Below are 22,247 nucleotides of genomic sequence, written 5' to 3' on the forward strand. Positions count from 1 at the left end.
ACCTCGAAGTAGTCAACTTGATAAACCTTGTAGGTGTGAAAAAGAAAATGCTTGACATTCCAATTTGTAAAATAGGGGCACGGTTTTTTAATGTTGCTTGCACAATGCCACGCAAACAAGCTGGCAAAGTTATGGGGGGGGCTTATTCATGGCACATAAATAATAAATTAAAGACGCACCTAATACAAGCTGTAACTGTAACAGAACAGGTTGAGGTTTTACAACAGATTTAATGACTCGAACATTATTACTTAACAATAGCTCGGTAACAAGCATATTATTACGTCATTGGTTTGTGTGTCAAAAAGCCATTATGTAACATCTTCACTGTATCTATTGTTGCATCTGATAAGGTTTGTTTATGTAAATCCCACTTCCGTTAAAAATCGTTTGCCAACCTACCACATATTTCAGTAATAGTTAATATTCTGGTTATTGTATTTTTATGTTACTTTGGGCTTGGCAAGAATGAGTAGGACAGTCAGATAATTTTTGTTCTGAAATACAGTTTCCCGAACGGCGATGTGACGATAGTATTGCCCTCCCCTGTATTTTTTCCTGCGGACATCCATGAATATATATAATATATATATACACCCCGGGTAATGGCGTTAAACCGTACACATGCGCTCTTGCGATTGGTTCTTGCACAATTCCAACGCAAAGCAACATTCACTCACAACACGGAGTAAAACATACGGTTAAAGCTCGTAAAAGCCAGATCACACAGTCACATCTACTTCGTAATTAACTGCAACAGGAAATATTTCAAAGTTCAAACATGATTTGCCAATGCAGTTGAATCAAACCATTGGACTCTCAGACTTCCTTGCAAGCTTAGAGCTAGCACGTTAAATCGAGCTGATTTCGTAAACAACCATTGCGAAATTTGCTCAAATAGCATTGCAATCGCTAACAAACTACAAAGCAAACTAGGTTAAAAAATACTGGATAAATGGATTAAAAACACTACCAGATAATTATAAACAAGGAATATAGAAAAGAAATACAACTGTTTGCAGTAACTTTACATTAAAAAGTTCAAAAGGCAATTTAAAAACTTGGCATTATATTTGACAAAACAACAAAACTAAAAAAGCTTTAAAACTAGTCCTGCTTTCACTGAAGAAAACGATGTCGTACTGTATCGTGATTTTAAACTGGACCAAAGATGCTAGCAATAATATGACATAAAAAGCAAAATAAATTTTTTTATGTAGTCTTTGCTGGCATGAATGTTGACTTGTGGTGTAAATGTCATTTCCCATGTGTCTATGTGACTTACGTACGGCAAGTCATTAAAAAATCCAAGTAGAATACGGTATGTTCGTAGATATAGCCAGTCACTCAGTGGGACGATCGTACTGCTTCGAAACCGCGTGGCGCCCCTTACAAAGAACTGAACGGAAGGATATCTTTTATGTAGCATCACAATACCGTTCCTGATTCCTGTTATACGTTGAATGAAAACAGAAGGGTCGTACGGCAAAAAATGCGACCCAATGTTAAACACAACGGCTGTAGGTCGACTTCCATTGATGCTTTGCAATGTGTCCACCATGTAAGGGCGACTTTCGGGGGGACCTGGATTGTGTAGCGGGTTGCCATGTGCTCTATAGTGAATTCGTATATCCTCTTCAAGGTTGATTCCGTCTTTGGGCATGGACCAAGATTTATTGATCGGCGGTCCTGTGTCCTTTAGACCGAGTTGCTCCCGCAGACCGCTGTAGTACCATTGGCGCATCGTAGAATCGCCAATAAAATACACGGACTTGTGTTTCAAACACTCCCGCATTGACGGGATTCTGTGGTTGTCGCAAAGCAATGAAACCCATCGATTTTGGTGAAGGTAGCCTGTTGGTCTGCGCAACAGCGTTTTATATTTAGATCTCATTAAAGCAGTACGCGAGTTGCACTTCAAAAAAATCCTCGGCATATCTTCAGTTGTACCTTGGGCATAGAACGTCGCCCCCGAGTTTGAAATCTCAGTTTGCCAATTTACACCCGTTTTGAAAAGTGGCTGATTTCCTAACACGGTTTTCATTTTTCTGGTAATCTTGTACGTGGGAACTTGATCGGGACAAGAAGTTAAGTTCTGAGGTTTGTTGCAATACCAAGTGATGCCTCTGGACTTTTGTGAGTAATCGCAACTGGTGCTGTCGGGATCACTGCAAAAAATATCAAAATAAGAAAGCACCATTTGGCAAAGCACCACTTTCCTATTTAACAAAAAATATGTTAAAACCGTTTTTGTGATGTATTTGTTTAGTGCAGTGGTTCTTAACCCCTGGGACGCGATCCAAAGGCCCCATTTAATTTGGTGGCATCGCCGAAAACATCATTTAACAAAATGTAAGCAATTCTTATGAAAAGAAATTGACCATAGATTTTGATATGAAGCGGTTATAGCTGCGTTTCCAAGTGTTTTTAATCGGCGGTAATTGCCTTAACCGGTATAAATGCTCATGAACAGTGTCATTTAGGTTTTGGTGAATCTATGAATAAACATATATATGCGGAAAATTTTCACCCACTGACTTTGATAAAAGTAGCCGGGATTTCCTCGCAAGCATGTTTGCTAAACGTCATGAGATTACTGAGAACAGGGATTTTTATGTAAGTACCTCTTCCCAAAATTAATGTCGCCCTACATATAAGCTTATTTTGTGTTTACGGTTTTATTGATAGTTTGCCAACTCAAGCTATTTCCAACACACAGATCTCAACTCACCTTAAATTTATGTCGCATTCTACTTCATCATTGTCAAAGATGCCTCGAAAACCACGATTTAAGTTTACAAGCGTCGCCCGCTGCGAAACCAAATCCACTACAGCTTCACTGGAGTGTACAAGTTCAATAATTAGCTGACACCGTCCAGGCCAAGGGACTATGGTGTTCCAACCGTACGTTCCATTGTAAAAATCTTCAATCATTACTGCTACACCGTCTTTTAATTGATTTCCTTGAGGCCCAATCCGCATAAGACTATTAAAAACAATAAATGTTAAGTTTCTTGAATTTTTTTTTACCAACATCCCTCTATTCTGCGGGCAATCGCAATTTCCCGTTGCTGTGTCATCCCGAAACGTCAAAAAAATCTGAATTGCGCAACAAGCATGTATAGTTTTTCTTATTGTAAACAAAGGGCTTGTGCGTATGCAATAACTAGTTAGTGTAAATTTCGACGACAGGTCATCACAAAATTGCGAAAAAAAAAACGTTTACAAAAATAAATACGAAGGCGGATATACATGATCTTCATAACAAGGTCGATGTAATGGAGAACACAACACACACAATATAAGGTACCTGTAAGTCTTTATATCTCGAAAACAATTTACCTTGGTTTACTAAACAAAATTAAGTGGACCTTACCGGGCTCGAAAGTAATCACCTCCATATCTCTTGTCCTTTTTCTCAAAATCTCTGGCTTGTATTGTGCCTCTTAGCGTTTGACCAACTCTAAGTTCAGCTGAAGGTTGAAAACCAATTACCGTATTTTTAGGGTCAGTTGTTTGTTCGATGTCCACTGGCCAATTCACTATGTCATGTTCAATTTTCGTCAGCAAATCGTCGATTTCAGGCATAAACTTGCGCCATTCTTTACTTCCAAACTTGCACACCAACGGTTTTAAGATTGGCACATCGCTATACGTTCCTTTGGTAACTGGTTTAAAGTTTGGCTTGTTGTTGGTAAAAGTCATTATCTTATTGATGTTAAACGCCACAAAAATCATCGTAAGAATTAGTACAAGTTTACTTGTGCTACATAGTCTCTTTATTTCATCCTTCATACTTCTCTTTGGAAAATGATTTGTCAGTAGATTTTATTTTTATTAACAACACTTTCGAAGACAACTTTGTACAGTGTTACACATCACCTCTCAAAGCACAGAACTTAATACCGATATAACTGCTGTCTTCTCAGATGCTACAGAACACACAGTCTTTTTAGCAAGCAGCTTTCCAACGTGGCATATCCTTGATGTGATTATTTAAAGTATTTATTAGAAAATCGTCTCGACAGATTTCAATTTGATCAAACGCTCGCGGCCATTGCTTTCATTTCAATAGCAACCGCGCTTCGCGACTGATAAAAAAAGCTTAGATTTATGAACGCTCGACTTATTGATAGATTTGCTTCAGTTGCCTTGAATGAGAGCATATAAACTAACATGACATAAATCTGGTATACTAAGAATCAAACGGACAGGGGTGTTCACAAACAAACTTTTCTGTAAATGTTTACTAATGTACACTTCAAAAATTTGTCTTTTTGCGGAAAATAATTTTTAATTTTGGCATAAGCATCATTTTTCTATTTAGCAACAAAAGTCGGGTAAAAACCGAAACTGTATGTATTTTTAGTTACCTTGAGTGAGACCAATTAAACTGTAGTGCAAAAAGGGTGTCTCGGTACAAGCTATAAACGGAGTCACTATATAAGTAAAGAGGTATGCCACCGTCTTTAACCTCCCGCAAGCTCCTGGGATTGTCAAGACAGAGTACTGGAAACTCCACACAAATGTATTGTATTTCAGTTCGTTTTTTTATTACTTCTGAAATACACAAAGAGGGGAAAGGGCTGAAATGAACCAGTGCGTTTTTTTATATTTACCCTCTAAAAAGGCGTTAAGTCGTACACATGTGCTTTCGCGATTGGCTCTTGTACAATTCCCACACAAAGCAACATTCAATTACAGCACGGGACAAAACATACGATTAAAGCTCGTAAACGCCAGCCACAAAGTCGTATCTACATCATAATTAACTGCAACAGGAAATGTTTCGATGTTCAAACATGATTTGCCAATAGAGTTGAATCAAACCATTGGACTACCAGACTTCCTTGCAAGCTTAGAGCTAGCAAGTTAAATCTAGCTGACTTCGTAAACAACTATTGCAAAATCTACACAAGTATCATTGCAATCGCTAACAAACTACAAAGCAAACGAGCTAAAAAAACAAATACTGGATAAATGGATTACGGGACACCACCAGTAAATTATAAACAAGAAATATAGAAAAGAAATGTAACTGTTTGCTGTAACGTTACATTAAAAATATGTCCAAAGAACCTACAAAGTTGGCAAAACAACAAAACTAAAAAAGCTTCAAAATTATTCCTGCTTTTACTAAAGAAAACGATGTCGTACTGTATTGCATTTTCAAACTGGACCAAAGATGCTAGCAATAATATGACATAAAAAGCAAAATAAAATTTTCTACATAGTCTTCACTGGCATGGACGGTGACTTGTGGTATAAATGTCATTTCCCATGTGTCTATGTGACGTACGTACGGCAAGTCATTCAAAAATCCTAGTAGAATACGATGTGTTCGTAGATATAGCCAGTCACTCAGTGGGCCAACCTTACTGCTTCGAAACCGCGTGGCGCCCTTTACAAAGAACTGAACGGAAGGATATATTTTATTCAGCATCACAATAGCGTTCCTGACTCCTGTTATACGTTGTATCAAAACAGAAGGGTCGTACGGTAGAAAATGCGACCCAATGTTAAACACAACGGCTGTAGGGCGACTTTCATTGATGTTTTGCAATGTGTCCACCATGTAAAGGCAACTTTCGGGGGGACCTGGATTGTGTAGCGGGTTGCCATGTGCTCTACAGTGAATTCGTATATCCTCTTCAAGGTTGATTCCGTCTTTGGGCATGGACCAAGATTTATTGATCGGCGGTCCTGTGTCCTTTAGACCGAGTTGCTCCCGCAAACCGCTGTAGTACCATTGGCGCATCGTAGAATCGCCAATAAAATACACGGACTTGTGTTTCAAACACTCACGCATTGACGGGATTCTGTGGTTGTCGCAAAGCTATGAAACCCATCGACTTTGGTGAAAGTAGCCTGTTGGTCTGCGCAACAGCGTTTTATATTTAGATCTCATTAAAGCAGTACGCGAGTTGCACTTCAAAAAACTCCTCGGCATATCTTCAGTTGCACCTTGGGCATAGAACATCGCCCCCGAGTTTGAAATCTCAGTTTGCCAATTTACACCCGTTTTTGAAAAGTGTCTGATTTCCTAAAACGGTTTTGTCTTTTCTGGTAATCTTGTACGTGGGAACTTGATCGGGACAAGAAGTTAAGTTTTGAGGTTTGTTGCAATACCAAGTGATGCCTCTTGACTTTTGTGAGTAATCGCAACTGATGCTGTGGGGATCACTGGCAATAAATATCAAAATTAGAATAAAATCTTAATTAAAAGAAAATAAATATACCAAATATTAGTGCAAAGAAAATAGATAGATTTGGTATATTAAAATTATAACGGATCAGTAGGAAAGTTGAGACAAAACGGATTGACAAACAATTTTTTTTGAACCTTTACTAATGTACACGCCCATTTTTTTCTTTGGAGGAGGGGGAGGGCGATGAACAATTGTTAATTTTGGCATAAGCACCATTTTCCTAATTAACAATAAAATTGGTTAAAAACCGTTTGCGTAATCGATTCGTTTAGTGCAGTGATTCTTAACCCCCGGGACGCCATCCAAAGGCCCCTTGTAATTTTACTGCGTCGCCGATAACATCATTTTACAAAATGTAAGAAAGAGGTTGACCACAAATTTTGATGTGAAGCGGTTATAGCTGCGTTTTCAACGCCCCGGTAATCGCCTTAACCGGTATAAATGCTCATGGCCAGTGTTAATTAATTAGGTTTTGGTAAGTCTAATAATATATATAAATAAGCTGCAGACAATGCACACTGTTTCGAGCTTATCATTTATTGGCTCTATGCTTTTACATATATATATATATATATACATATATGTATGTATTGAAACTTTTCACCCACTGACTTTGATGAGAGTAGCCTGCGATTTCCGCGGAAGCAGGTTTGCTGAAAATTAGTGAAAACAGGGTTTGTTATATTACTACCTCGCCCCTCTATTAATATCGCCCTAGATATATTTTGTGTTTACAGTTTTATTGGTAGTTTGCCAACTTCAAACACACCTCGAAAACCTCTATTTAAGTTTACAAGTGTCGCGCGCTGCGATACCAAATCCACTACTGCTTCACTGGAGTGTACAAGTTCAACAATTAGTTGACCACGTCCAGGCCAAAGGACAATGGTGTTCCAACCGTACGTTCCATTGTAATAATCTTCAATCTTTACTGCTATGCCGTCTTTTATTTGATTTCCTTGAGGCCCAACCCGCATGAGACTAATAAAAACAGTAAAGTTTCTGCTGACAAAATTTCTCTATTCTTCGGGCAATCGCAATTTCCCGTTGCCCTGTCGTGCCGAAACGTCAAAAAAAAATCTGAATTGCGCAACAAGCATGTATAGTAGTACAGGGGTGGGCAACCTTTTTTCTACTGCGGACCGTTTTTGAAACAGAAATTTAGTCGCGGACCGGCCTTCAAACACTACAAAAATGTAACAAAGGAAACGCATAAATTATATATCATCACCGGGATGCATGGACAAAATGTTTTGAAGTATTTAACCTGAATAAGTATACGGCCCGGTAGCGAACTCCTCGCGGAGCGGTACCAGGCCGCGGCCCGGCGTTTGCCGACCACTGTAGTGATACCTTTTTGAAACAAAGGGCTTGTGTGTATGTAATAACTAGTTACTGTAAATTTCGACAGCAGGTCATCACAAAATTTCGAAAAACACGTTAAACACGAAAGCGCATATACATGACTTTCACAGCAAGGTCGATTTATTCACGCGAAAGCACGCAAGCTTGATTTTTGATCGTTCTTGTTTTAGTCCGTGGCTATACGTAATGGCAAACACAACACACACAATAGGGCACTTGTAAGTCCTTTATATCAGGGGTCGGCAACCTTTTTTGCACTGCGGACCGTTTTTGAAAGTGAAATTTTATCGCGGACCGGTCTTGAAAAAACTACAAATATTTAGCAATAAAAACACCTAAATTAGTTTATCATTCCCGGGATACATGGGCAAAATGTTTTAAACCGTTCCACAGGAAATGTTATACGGCCCGGTAACGAACTCCTCGCGGACCGGTACCGGGCCGCGGACCGGCGGTTGCCGACCACTGCTCTCGAAAACAATTTACCTTGGTTTACTAAACAAAATTAAGTCGATCTTACCGGGCTCGAAAGTAATCACCTCCATATATATTTTCCTTTTTCTCAAAATCTCTGGCTTGTATTGTGCCGCTCAGCGTTTGACCAACTCTAAGTTCAGCAATAGGTTGAAAACTGATAACTGTATTTTTGGGGTCAGTTGTTTGTTTGATGTCCACTGGCCATTTCACTATGCCATGTTCAATTTTCATTTGCAAATCGTCAATTTCAGGCATAAACTTACGCCATTCTTGACTTCCAAACTTGCCCACCAACGGTTTTAAGATTGGCACATCGCTATACGTTCCTTTGGTAACAGGTTTAAAGTTTGGCTTGTTGTTGGTAAAAGTCATTATCTTATTGATGTAAATCACCAAAAAAATCATCGTGATAATCAATGCAAGTTTGCTTGTGCTGCATAGTCTTTTTATCTCATCCATACTTCTTTTCGGAAATTGATTCGTCAGTAGATTTTATTTTTATTAACCACACTTTCTGAGACAATATTGTACACCGTCACACCTCAACTTACAAGGCACAAAACTTAATACCGATATAACTGCTGTCTTCTCAGATGCTACAGAACACAGTATTTTGAACAAGCAACTTTCCAACGTGACATGTCCTTGTTGTGATTATTTAGTGTTGATTAGAAAATTGTCTCGACGGATTCCAATTTCATCAAAGGCTTGCGGCCATTGCGTCCATTTCAATAGCAACCGCGTTCAGCAACTGATAAACAAGCTTAGGCTTGTGAACGATCGGAAAAGTTTGGGAACTCCCCTTTGCGGGAATTCTCTAATACACAAAAATATGGATTTGGCTTGATTAATTGAAGTTTACGCTTGGGGATGTTGGGATTAAAAATTTGGGCTAATTAAAGATAAAAAATGGCCGCTTTTTCCGACTTTGATTTAAAAAGGCATTATTGTACCAAAATAGCATTAGAAAGTTTTTCAACAACAATGATAGACAACACGTTTATTTAACAATACAAAAAGCATACAAATGAAGCGATTTAAAAAAAAAAGAAAATGTACACAAATAATACAGGACGCATTCGACTAACATTTTGTTAATTTTATAGAACAAACGAAGACAAAATTGACCACTTACTAACAGGCTGACAGATATCTTTATCCATTTTAAAAAAATGATTCAGTGTTTGACTCTTGAAATCCTTTAAATATTTATTAACTACGCGTTTATGGTATTGTCTTGATTTGATCTTTTTTTCGCTAAATCAATTAAGATTTCATGGTGTTGGGTAGGGTTTCTTTTTTGGTGGTCGTTGTTTACCTACCTTTAATTATTCAACCGGCTGAAATCCACCCATGTTGTCAAACCCAGTCGCGTTGCCGTTAGCGCCACTCGTTTTTCCAACAAGATTCCACCCTCTCAGACCCGCTTTCTTTTTACCAAGTACAGCTGCTGCGTTTTTTACCGTTGTCCTCCATCTGTTAGTATTATTTTAGCGTATTTTCAACCGCTAGGTTTTTGCAGCTGTTTTCTGTGTTTTCCGTGCCATTGTACCGACATAAGTTACTATGCTTGCCGCGTTCTAGTGCACGTAAATAAAATACGATACGATACGATACCTTACTCGAAAAACACAGCTTTTACTTCGACCCGACCGTTCAATTATTTCTTTGTCAGATTTTTAACAGCGAAACTTCTCTCATTACGATCAAAATATAGCGATATGGCGAATAAAAATTATAGAGCAAAAAAAGAAACTTGCCTGCAAAAATGAATATTTGGAATTCCCAATACCTTTTCAAAACAAAATAACGGCCCAAATGTATGAAAATGTATCGGAACAGGTAAAAACGTTTCAAAATTTAAAGGCACGATACAAAACTATTTAAATTTTAATCTTTAACACACTATGTTATAGCAACATTATGTTGTATTACTAAATACGTAATAATAATCCTAGTTACGACAACCAAATGCTTTTATGTATGTACTAATGCGTTAAAGCTATCCCTTGAACGAAGAGCGTGTTTCTCCTGCCTTTTTCAGTAAAATTGTTTCTTTTAACTATACTCTCTTTTCGTGCCAGGCTATATATATTCCGTTATTTTCGTACTTTCCGACGTTTTGTTTTAGAAAGGAGACGACACAATAACCACCACCGGTTTACGGTCGGTCGTCACTTGTTGAGGCGGGGATAGTTTTTTTAGTTTTTTTTTTTTGAAAAAAAATCTTGTGCAATTTTTCACGCTTTACTGCTTAGGGTAGCATACCAACACTCGCGCACGGCCGGCAGTTCCTTTTCGTTTCGTGATAACAAAAACAAATAAAAAATCCTAACTCCAGTCGGCAAACTTGTTTTCACTCCACAAAAACTAATAAAGACACAAAAAAATACAGCATGTAAGAATTTATATGTCACATGCATGTAACATAAACAATATGATTTAAAAGTACAAATTACAAGATGGAAATGTGCACAATGCCACACACACAAGCTGGCAAAATGATGTTGACAAAGTTACTAACAAAATAGCGGATCCAAGCTTTTTTAACAGTTTTGCCGAGTTTGTTTAAAAGACGAGATGTGATTTTATCTTCGCAAACACATGTTAGAACCTGTGAATCAATAAACCTTACTCATTTTCAAAAGTGACTTAAAGGTTGCTTTCAAACTAGACAAAACAACATAACAGAAACGGTTGTATCTTGTCACAAAGTAATTATTATACTATGGGAAATACACATCTGTCATACAGATTGCTCTTCAAATATTCTTGTCAGCAATAATACGACATAAAATGCAAAATAAAATTTTCTATATATTCTGCACTGGCATGAACGTTGACTTGTGGTGTAAATGTCATTTCCCATGTGTTTAAGTGATTTACGTACGGCAAGTCATTGAAAAATCCACGTAGTATCCGATCCGTCCGTAAATATAGCCAATCGCTCAGTGGACCGACTGCACTGCTTCGAAACCGCGTGGCGCCCTTTACAAAGAACTTAACGGATGGATACCTTTTGTGTAGCATTACAGCAGCATTTCTAATGCCTGTAAGGCGTTGTATAAAAACTGATGGGTCGTACGGTAGAAAATGCGACCCAATGTTAAAAACAACGGCTGTAGGCCGAGTTCCATTGATGCTTTGCAATGTGTCCACAATGTAAGGACGACTCTCGGGTGGACCTGAGCTGTGTAATGGGTTGCCATGTGCTCTATAGTAAATTCGAATATCGTCTTGCAAATTGATTCCGTCTCGAGGCATGGACCAAAACTTATTATTAGGTGGTCCGGTGTCTCTTAGTCGAAGTTGCGTTTGCAAACCGCTGTAGTACCATTGGCGCATCGTAGAATCGCCAATAAAATACACGGACTTGTCTTTTAAACACTCACGCATTGACGGAATTCTGTGGTTATCGCAAAGCAATGAAACCCATCGACTTTGGTGAAAGTAGCCGGTTGGTCCGCCTAAAATCTTTTCATTTTTAGATCGCATTGAGGCAGTAAGCGAGTTACATTTCAATGAGCTCCTCGGCATGTCTTTGCTTGTACCCTGGGCATAGAACATCGCTCCCGAGTTTGAAATCTCAGTTTGCCAATTTACACCCCTTTTAAAAAGTGGATTCTTTCCTAATGAGGTTTTGTCTTTTAAGGTGATCTTGTACATGGGAACCCGTTCGGGACAAGAAGTAAAGTTCTGAGGTTTGTTGCAATACCAAGTGATGCCTCTGGATTTTTGTGAGTAATCGCAACTGGTGCTGTCGGGATCACTGGAATAAATATAAAAATTAGAAACAAACTTAACTAAAGAAAACGTTTAAACCAAATTCTGGTGTATCTGGTGTATCAGAAAAAACGACTGATATGAAAATTGAGAAAAAAAAACGTATTGACAAACCAAATTTTCAGTGACTGCTTAATAAGGTATATTGGCTTATATTTTTATTCTTTAAATTTTTTTAGGAAAAACAACATTTTCCTACTTATAAGTATAACTATGAATTATAACTATGAAAATAGTTATAACTATGAAAATTGGTTAAAACCGGTTCCTTATGTCTTTGTTTGAAGCATTGTAGTCAGATTATTTTTAGATTACATGACAATGTACTCGTCTAGTGCAATGCTTTGTAACCCCTGTGTCCCGACCCAAAATCGCTTTTTGATAAATAATTGCTATACTTTATAGCAGGGGTCGGCAACCTTTTTTGCTCTGTGGACCGTTTCTAAAACTAACATTTTATCGCCGACCGGCCTTAAAAAACTACACATATTAAGCAACGTAAACTAGCAAATTAGTTTATCAAACCTGGAATACATGGGCAAAATGTTTTGAAGCATTTAACCTGAAAAAGTATACGGCCCGGTAACGAGGACCGGTACCGGCCGCGGACTGGCGGTTGCCGACCACTGCTTTATAGCATATTTGTTTATAGTTTCTGAATTAATGAGTTCTAGTAAGAAGTCACTTTACTCTTACTTTAATTGCAACATTTCATGGTTTGAAACAAGTTGTATGAAACATTTGTTTTTTCCAGAACAATGCTCGGTTTGTTAAAAAAAATGTTAACAATTACCCAAAATGCGAAACGTTAAACCGTTTGCTACAATTTGTTATGTTGTGTTGTGCTAAGTTTAAATTTGGTTTAAACCTGTTCTTCGAAACTTTGAGTTACATTGCTAACAAACCGCAGTGGTTTGCAATTTTGTGAGTGCGTAAATATTGGACGATAACAAAGCATTAAATCACGGGACATCGCGCAAACAGCTAAATTTAAAATATCAGGTAATCACCTGAAACGCGTAAAAATGCTTTTGATCAGTGCTTTTAAGATTGAGGTAAGGTTTCATAATGACGAAAGCTATATTACATACATATATAGGCGAATGATTTTCAATCTCTGGCTGTCCCACGACTCAGCAGTTTTCCGCGCAAGCATGTTTGCTGAACGTCTGGATATTCCTTTCCGAAACCCAACATCAATTGCACATATCTCGCGACTTAGCATTTTAGTTTGACCCTAAATATTTACAGTTTACGATTATATTGTGTGTGTTTTTTTTGCTCTTTGTCAGCTGAAACTATTTCCAGCAATGAGATTTCGACTCACCTCAAATTTATGTCGCATTCTACTTCATCCTTGTCAAAAATACCTCGAAACCGATTTAAGTTAACAAGCGTCGCGCGCTGCGAAACCAAATCCACCACAGCTTCACTGGAGTGTACAAGTTCAATAATTAGTTGACACCGTCCAGGCCAAGGGACTATGGTGTTCCAACTGTATGTTCCATTGTAATCATCTTCAATCATTACCGCTATACCGTCTTTTAATTGGTTTCCTTGAGGCCCAATCCGCATAAGACTAATAAAAACGATAAACGTTAAGTTTCTGCTGTTAAAACTGGCAGGTTTGCTTTATGCCAGGGGTCGGCAACCTTTTTTGTACACAAAAAGTATACTGCGGACCGTTTTTAAAACTGAAATTTTATCGCGAACCGGCCTTGCGGATTAGTTCATCATCCCCGGGATACATGGGCAAAAGGTTTTAAAGCATTTAACCTGAAAATGGTATACAGCCTTGTAACGGACTGGTACCGGGCCGCGGACCGGCGGTTGCCGACCACTGCTCTATGCCGAGCATGCGCAATTTTCCGTTGTTCTGTCATGCCGAGACTTTAAAAAATCTGTACTGCGCAATAAGTATTTTCCATTGTAAACAAAGAGATTGTGTGTATGCAAAAACAAATTAATGTAAATTTCAACGACAAGTCATCACAAAATTGTGAAAAAACAATTTGAAAAAATGAGTACGAAGCGGATATCCTTCAAAGTGTGGTCGATTTATTCACGCGATGGTTTGTGCTTAAAGTGCTCGCAATAAACGTTACTTTGTGGTTTACTTGGAGAACTAAAAATGCCTCTGGCGATGTTTCCACTTGTCTGCTTATAAGAGGACGAAAAAACAGATTGGCGAAAATTGTAACTTCTCCTTGTGTATGGTTACTTTTGAATCACACTATGTGGAAAAGTGTTAGAAAGTGCATTTGTTTCAAACATTTTGTATGTTACACTGCGCATACCTGCAAATTAGATTTAATGTTATGCAAACGAATCTCCTACAAAATAGGGTACCTGCGACAGCGTTATATCTCGTAAACAATTTACTTGGGTTTACTTAATTAAGTCGAACTTACCGGGCACGAAAGTAATCACCTCCATATCTCTTGTCATTATTCTCGAAATCTCTGGCTTGTATTGTGCCTCTTAGCGTTTGACCAACTCTAAGTTCAGCTGGAGGTTGAAAACTGATTACCGTATTTTTAGGGTCAGTTGTTTGTTTGATGTCCACTGGCCAATTCACTATGTTGTCATGTTCAATTTTCGTCAGCAAATCGTCGATTTCAGGCATAAACTTACGCCATTCTTTACTTCCAAACTTGCACACCAACGGTTTTAAGATTGGCACATCGCTATACGTTCCTTTGGTAACTGGTTTAAAGTTTGGCTTGTTGTTGGTAAAAGTCATTATCTTATTGATGTTAAACACCAAAAAAATCATCGCAAGAATTAGTGCAAGTTTGCTTGTGCTGCATAGTCTTTTTATCTCATCCTTCATACTTCTTTTTGGAAATTGACTCGTCATTAGATTTTATTTTTATTGACCACACTTTCTGAGACAACTTTGTACACAGTTACACCTCAACTATGAAGGCACAGAAGTTGATAAGCTGTCTTCCCAGATTCTACAGAACCCAGTCTTTTAAACAACCAACTTTCTAACGTGGCATGTCCGTGATGTGATTATTTAAAGTGTTAATTAGAAAATTGTCTCGACGGTTTTCAGCTTGATCAAACGCTCTCGTTCCATACGTTTATTTCAATATCAACGGCGTTTCGCGACTGACAAAGCTAAGGCTGGTAAACGCTTGACTGCGGAAAAGTTTGGGTACTCCCCGTTGCGGAAATCCCCTAATGCACAAACAATATAAATTTGGCGTGATTTACTGAAGTTTACGTTTACAAATTTTGACTTGAAAATTTGGGCTAATTAAAAATATGAAAACGTTACATGATCAATGAGGGGCGCCCCCGACGTGAAATTTTTCTGTTGCCGAAAAAGCATAAAAATAAGCATATTAGAATGAAAATACGGATCGCGACCGAAAATTTGCAAAGTATATATTTTAAATGTAAAGCCTAAACAAAAAACAAACACATAATTAAAGAGTAACTGCTTTCACTCTATTTTTTGCGCTCCTTTTTGTGCGAAGTTGCAAATGTGAATCAGAGAGACATCACATCAAAATGTCGTGAGAAAGCAACAAACTTTTCTAACTGCTCGAAGTTATCTATAGATCACAGTTGTAAGTTGGGCCGGGTTCGGGTCGGTCCTGGTTCGGTCCTGGTTCGGCCTTCCTTTTTTTAAACGGGCTTGATTTAGGCCTGACGTTACACTTTATGTCAGTATAAATTTAACTAGCTGTATAATCAGTTGCTGTACTTGACATAATGTCAAACAGCCTTAAAACCCCTTGTTTGAGACAAGTTGTCTATTGTGTTTGTTGTCTTGGTTTTTTTTTTTTGAAGACTTTTCCTATCTTGGCTAACTATAAGTTTGTCAATTAAACTTTTTGAACTACGGGACATTACCAATCAGTTATAAACAAGAAAAAGAAAGAAAACAAACGAAACATATTATCTCACAGTGACAACTGAGTTGAATTTACTCAACACGTTTGAATCCGTAACTGCTTGCGGTAACTTTAAATTACAAAATTTTTCAAAAAGCAACTTAAAAGGTTGGCATTCACATTTGACATAAAACCTAAAAAGTTTCAAAATTATTTCTGCTATTATTGAAGAAAAACGATTTCGTACTGTATTGCATTTTCAAACTGGACCAAAGAGTTTAACAATAGTATGACATAAAAAGCAAAATAAAATTTTCTATATAGTCTCCACTCGCATGAATGTTGACTTGTGGTGTAAATGTCATTTCCCATGTGTTGATGTGACGTACGTACGGCAAGTCATGGAAAAATCCAAGTAGAATCCGATACGTTCGTAGATATAGCCAGTCGCTCAGTGGACCGACCGCAGTGCTTCGAAAACGCGTGGCGCCTTTTATGAAGAACTGAACAGACGGATATATTTTACGTAGCATCACAATGGCATTTCTAATTCCTGTTATACGTTGTATGAAAACAGATGGGTCGTACGGTAGAAAATGCGACCCAATGTTAAACACAACGGCTGTAGGTCGAGTTCCATTGATGCTTTGCAATGTGTCCACCATGTAAGGACGACTTTCGGGGGGACCTGGGTTGTGTAATGGGTTGCCATGTGCTCTATAGTGAATTCGTATGTCGTCTTCAAGGTTGATTCCGTCTCGGGGCATGGACCAAAATTTATTGTTGGGCAGTCCTGTGTCCTTTAGACCGAGTTGCTTCTGCAAACCGCTGTAGTACCATTGGCGCATCGTAGAATCGCCAATAAAGTACACGGACTTGTGTTTCAAACACTCACGTACTAACGGAATTCTGCGGTTATCGCAAAGCAATGAAACCCATCGACCTTGATGAAAGTAGCCAGTTGGTCTTTTGGACATTTTATGTTTCGATATCATTGAGGCAGAGCGCGAGTCGCAGTTCAATATGCTTCTCGGCATGTCTTCAGTTGTACCTTGGGCATAGAACATCGCCCCTGAATTTGAAATCTCAGTTTGCCAATTTACACCCGTTTTGAAAAGTGGCTGATTTCCTAACACGGTTTTCACTTTTCTGGTAATCTTGTACATGGGAACCCGTTCGGGACAAGAAGTTAAGTTCTGAGGTTTGTTGCAATACCAAGTGATGCCTCTGGACTTTTGTGAGTAATCGCAAGTGGTACTGTCGGGATCACTGCAATAAAATAACAAAATTAGACACAAAACTTAACTAAAAGAAAACTCTTTAGAAACAAACCGGACTGTTAGAAAATTGAAAAAAAAAAATGTTCACTAAAGTACACACCCAAATTGTTCTTTTAGGGAAAAAAAAAAAAAAAAAAAAAAAAACTTTTTTAAATTTGGCATAAGCAACATTTTCCAATTTAACAATAGAAATTAAGCTTAGTAAAAATCGGCCCGCATGTCGTTTTGGAAGCATTGTAGTAAGCTAATTTTCAGATTACATGACAATCTACTCGTTTAGTGTAATGCTTCTTCATCACCGGGTCGTGATCCAATAGCGTCATTTAATTTGTTTTGGTCGCCGATAACATCACATAACAAAATGTATGCAATTCTTAGGAAAAAAAATTCACCACACATTTTAATAAGATGCTGCTGTTCTGCGTTTTTAAACGTTTTGATCAGTTTGAAAGGGGCGCTAATCAACTCAGCTAATTGCAAACGTTTTTCTGGACAATACACTATTTGGTGACTAAACTTGTTATCTGATTTAAAAAAAGCGAACAACATTAAATCGATTGCTACAATTCTGTTCAATAAACCGCTTCAAGCGCTGATGTGGTGCTTTTCTTTAAACCTGTTATTCAAGTTACAAAGATGCCGCACTGCTTTGCAATTTTGTGATGGCGTAAATATTGGGCGACACCAAAACGTTGAATCGCGGGACTTCACGAAAATATAACTGAATTCTCAACATCAGGTGATCGCCGTTACAGGTAAAAATGATTATGGGTATTTCTATTTAGGTTTTGGTGAAGCTATTAATAGACATATGCGAAAAAATTTCACCCAATGACTTTGATGAAAGTAGCCTGCAATTTTCGAGCAAGAATGTTTGCTGGATTTGTTATATTATTATGAAACCTCGCCCCAACCTTAATAACACTAACCGTCAGCGATTTTACTCAATTTTATTTATTTATTTCGTTCACGCGCATATAGTAAGTGAGCAGTTGTGTACATTCAAATGACAACGACGCAAACAAAAATGGATCAGCTGGAGCCACTAGTGGCCATTGCAAGTAGCTGGCCCAATCTATTTGAACGGTTAAATTCGGTACTATTTATGCAGGAATAAACAAGAAACGAAGGCAATAAAGGTCACAACAACGTTTGAAAAAAGTAATAAGTTTTGCACATGTAAGTCTCAACTCATTGCGAAGCGTACTCGTGCTTTAACATTTTAATCTCGCCCTAAATATTTTGTGTTTACCGTTTTATTGGCTGTTTGCCAAATGCTTTTCGTCGGCAGAAACTATTTCCAGCAAAGTGATTTCAACTCACCTCAAGTTAATGTCACATTCTACTTCATCCTTGTCAAAGATGCCTCGAAAACCTCGATTTAGGTTTACAAGCGTCGCGCGCTGTGAAACCAAATCCACTACTGCTTCACTGGAGTGTACAAGTTCAACAATCAGACGACAACGTCCAGGCCAAGGGACTATGGTGTTCCAACCGTACGTTCCATTGTAATAATCTTCTATCATTACTGCTATGCCGTCTTTTAATTGAATTCCTCGAGAATCAATTCGCATAAGACTAAAAAGACAATGTAAGTTAAGTAAATGTTGTTGGCACTGGCAAGGTTAGAAACTAATTGATCCTTTATGCTGCGTGATGCGCAATGTCCGTGACTTTGGCATGCTAAGACGTCACAAAAAAAAAAAAAAAAAAAATTGCCCACTTGATGTATACTACAAACAAAAAATATAGATAAACAAAGATAACAGTAGGACAAGAGTACCCGACAGTGTCTGAGAATTGCACCCAATTTTAGAAAAAACAGTTAAACACTTGTGTCTGCGTGCATCGGAGAATTTGCATTGATTTTCGACAGGTTCGGTTTTTTTGCGTCACATATCATTTTTAAATTATCGCAGTAACTAATTAGTGTAACTTTCAATGACCGGTTATCACAATATTGCGGAAAGCCGTTTGAAAAGATGAATGTAAAGATGAATATACATTCCCTTAAAAGTTCTTTATTCATTTTACAGAAAGTTCTTTATTCATTTATTCACGCGATAATATGATGATTTATTCACGCGATGAAATGAGCTTAACGTACTCACAATAAACGTTAAGTTGTAGTTTACGTGAATGAATGAATATGCCTCGGGCGAGGTAGCGGTTTTCTATTACTAAGACGACGTATATTTTCGGCCGAACTCTGTTTTTACGACGTTGAATACCGAGATTAACGAAATCTGTAATATTTAGTTTTGTATGATTGCAATAAAATCACACTCGGTGGAAATGTTTCAGATGTTTTCTTTTTTTCTTTTAACATTTTACGTGTCAGACGATACATAATCTGCGAATGAGATTAAATATTGTTAGAAAAGTTCAAACACGTAAGGTTGTTATTTGTTTGTTCTTAATTTGTTTCATGACTGGATTATATCCACGAAAGGCCACCTGCAAAGATCCTATACATTTGAAAACAAATTATTAGGGCGTTTCGAAGAAAAGATTCAGTCAGTCTTACCGGGCTCGAAAGTAATCACCTCCATATCTCTTGTCTTTGCTTTCGAAATCCCGGGCTTGTATTGTGCCGGTTAGTATTTGACCAACTCTAAGTCCAGCTGAAAGTTGAAAACTAATGGTTGTTTTTCTGGGGTCAGTTGTTTGTTTAATGTCCATCGGCCATTTCACTATGTTATGCTCAATTTTCGTCAGCAAATCGTCAATTTCAGGCATAAACTTGCGCCATTCTTTACTTCCAAACTTGCACACCAACGGTTTTAAGATTGGCACATCGCTGTACGTTCCTTTGGTAACTGGTTTAAAGTTTGGTTTATTGCTGCTAATAGTCATTTTGTTGATGTTAAACACCAAAAATATCATCGTGAAAATCAATATAAGTTTGCTTGTGCTGCATAATCTCTTTATTTCATCCTTCATACTACTTTTTTGCAATTGGTTCTTCAGTAACATTACACCACAACTCACAAAACACAGCTTGATACAGATAAAACTGCTCTCTTCTCAGATGTTACAGAACACAATATAGCTATCCAACGTGGCATATCCTTGTTGTGATTATTTGAAAGTGCGTTAATTAGAATGTTGTCACGACGCTTTTCGTCTTGATTCCATCGCTCGCGGCCATTGCGTTCATTTCAGCAGCAATCGCGTTTCGCGAGTGGCGCTCGTGAACGCTTGACTGCGGAAAAGTTGCGACAGTTTTCTAAGACACCAAACATATGATTTTGGTTTGACTTGCTAAAGTTTGCGATTTGGTAATGTTGGGTAAAATTTGGGCTAATTAAAGATAAAAAACAGAACATTGCGGAGTTTTTCTTTTGCCTACAAATGCATCGTCAGGAATTGGGACAAAAATGGCATTGCGACTGAAAAACTCCCAAACAATAAGATGGAAATCAAATCAAAACGTGTTTAACCTTAGAAACAAATAATTAAACTGCAACTGCTTTTAGCGTTGACGACACAAAATGAAACATCAGTGATATATTGTGAAACATTTTTTTAACTGAAGAATGCAAATGTAAATCAGACAGAATCTAGATCAAAGATCAAAGATGTTGTGAAAATAGTAGCAAACTTTCCTTTGTCTGTCCTGGTCAGAAAACAAAGTCAACTGCAAGTTCAAAACCTAATGCAAACAATCTGAAAAGTAGATGTGGTAGTACGCAAAGTGAAAAAGAAAATAACAAAAATATGTTGTCTCACAGCACAACAAAGTTAAATTAAATGAACGGTGATTTGCTTGAATCGATCACTGCTTGTGGTAACTTTACACCTATTTTTTTTAAAGCAACTTAAAAAGTTTATAAACTCAACAAAACAAAAAAATTAAAAAAAAGCTTCGAAAACTTATCTGATATCACTGAAGAAAACGATTTCATACAGTATTTTCCAGCTGAACCAGAGATGTTAGCAACAATACGACAAAAAGCAAAACAAAACTTTTGATATTTATTCTCCACTTGAACGGACGTTGACTTGTGGTGTAAATGTCTTTCCCCATGTGTTTAAGTGACTAACGTACGACAAGTCATTGAAAATCCGCGTAGTATCCTAAGTTTATATGTTCGAAAACATAACCGACCGCTGACTGGACTAACATCGCTCCTTCTAAACCGCGTAGCGCCTTTTGAAATTGTTGGTGTGTTTGGAAGTAAAATAATGGCGCAATTTTATGCCTGAAATCGACGATTTGCCAACGAAAATTGAACATGACATAGTGAAATGGCCAGTGGACATCAAACAAACAACTGACCCCAAAAATACAGTTATCAGTTTTCAACCTATTGCTGAACTTAGAGTTGGTCAAACGCTGAGCGGCACAATACAAGCTCAGGATTTTGAGAAAAATGTCAAGAGATATGGAGGTGATTACATTCGAGCCCGGTAAGATCAACTTAATATTGCTTAGTGAGCCAAAACAAATTGTTTTCGAGATGAAATGGACATGCAGCTGCCCTTTTTTGTGTCTGCCATTTCCCAGTCACGATGGGAACTAAGAACCATAAAAATCCAGCGTGTATGCTTGTATACGGCACATATAATTCGCAGAAGAATTTTTTTCACAACATTAAATCTTATTTTTAACGATTTTGATTTAAGAAACGTCCATGCTCCTCCTGCTGGGCAACGGAATCCGTCCAAGTAATAAAATTAGCCGCAAGTGATCTACGTTTTCCGCTACATAGTAACCAGCTTCATCTAACAGGTTTACTGATTCATCTTGAATCGTAGGGGCATGACATTTTAATAAAACAAATAAACTGTGTAAGAGAAAAATGTAAAGACACGATGGATTTTGCAGGATTCGCAGTGATTAATTTTTTACTTTTGTTGTGTTTTGGGGAGTTCCCCTTATCCGCAGTCAAGCGTGCACGAAATTAATTATTTTCCCACGCGCCAAACGCGATTACGATTGAAATGAACGTAATGGTTTCGAGAGTTGGATCAAATGGAAAAGCGTCGAGACGATATTCTATTAACGCACTTTTGGATAATCACAAGAAGGTCATGCCACGTTGGAAAGCCCAATGACTGTGTTGTGTAAAATTTGAGAAGACAGCAGTTTTATCTGTATCATGTTCTGTACTTCGGAGTTGTGGTGTAACGATGTTCAAAGTTGTCTCTGAAAACAGAAGTGATTAAAATAAAGTCTGCTGAAAAATTCATTGCAAAAGAGAAATATGAAGACTGAGATCAACAGATTTTGTAGCACAAGTAAACTAGCATTGATTTTCACGATGATTTTTTTCGTGTTT

At 37.8% G+C, this 22,247-nt stretch overlaps 3 protein-coding genes across 6 annotated transcripts; all 3 read right to left on the reverse strand.

Annotated features, from left to right (window-relative positions):
* Window positions 1–606: 606 nt before the first annotated feature.
* LOC145223991 (NXPE family member 3-like) lies at window positions 607–14,841 on the reverse strand. Of its 3 annotated transcripts, none has more exons than XM_080090404.1 (3): window positions 14,246–14,841; window positions 2,732–2,986; window positions 607–2,168 (listed from the first exon to the last, which is right to left on the reverse strand). In XM_080090404.1, the coding sequence occupies exons 1-3, from the start codon at window positions 14,692–14,694 to the stop codon at window positions 1,175–1,177; spliced, it is 1,698 nt and encodes a 565-aa protein (XP_079946530.1). In that variant the 5' UTR covers window positions 14,695–14,841; the 3' UTR covers window positions 607–1,174. The 3 variants fall into 3 exon arrangements, with proteins under 3 accessions (XP_079946530.1, XP_079946531.1, XP_079946532.1); XM_080090405.1 differs by lacking the exon at window positions 2,732–2,986 and adding an exon at window positions 13,162–13,413; XM_080090406.1 differs by lacking the exons at window positions 2,732–2,986; window positions 14,246–14,841 and adding an exon at window positions 3,377–4,008.
* Window positions 5,189–8,423, reverse strand: LOC145222286 (NXPE family member 3-like). Its single transcript, XM_080088384.1, has 3 exons — window positions 8,095–8,423; window positions 7,004–7,190; window positions 5,189–5,836 (listed from the first exon to the last, which is right to left on the reverse strand). The coding sequence occupies exons 1-3, from the start codon at window positions 8,421–8,423 to the stop codon at window positions 5,189–5,191; spliced, it is 1,164 nt and encodes a 387-aa protein (XP_079944510.1).
* Window positions 10,794–20,079, reverse strand: LOC145223990 (NXPE family member 3-like). Of its 2 annotated transcripts, none has more exons than XM_080090401.1 (3): window positions 19,490–20,079; window positions 18,286–18,540; window positions 10,794–11,820 (listed from the first exon to the last, which is right to left on the reverse strand). In XM_080090401.1, the coding sequence occupies exons 1-3, from the start codon at window positions 19,936–19,938 to the stop codon at window positions 10,827–10,829; spliced, it is 1,698 nt and encodes a 565-aa protein (XP_079946527.1). In that variant the 5' UTR covers window positions 19,939–20,079; the 3' UTR covers window positions 10,794–10,826. The 2 variants fall into 2 exon arrangements, with proteins under 2 accessions (XP_079946527.1, XP_079946528.1); XM_080090402.1 differs by lacking the exon at window positions 10,794–11,820 and adding an exon at window positions 14,909–16,951 and having other exon boundaries at window positions 19,490–20,060.
* Window positions 20,080–22,247: the final 2,168 nt, after the last annotated feature.

This window comes from Phallusia mammillata, chromosome 4 (genome assembly GCF_965637545.1).
Source record: "Phallusia mammillata chromosome 4, kaPhaMamm4.hap1.1, whole genome shotgun sequence".
Lineage (NCBI taxonomy): Eukaryota > Metazoa > Chordata > Ascidiacea > Phlebobranchia > Ascidiidae > Phallusia > Phallusia mammillata.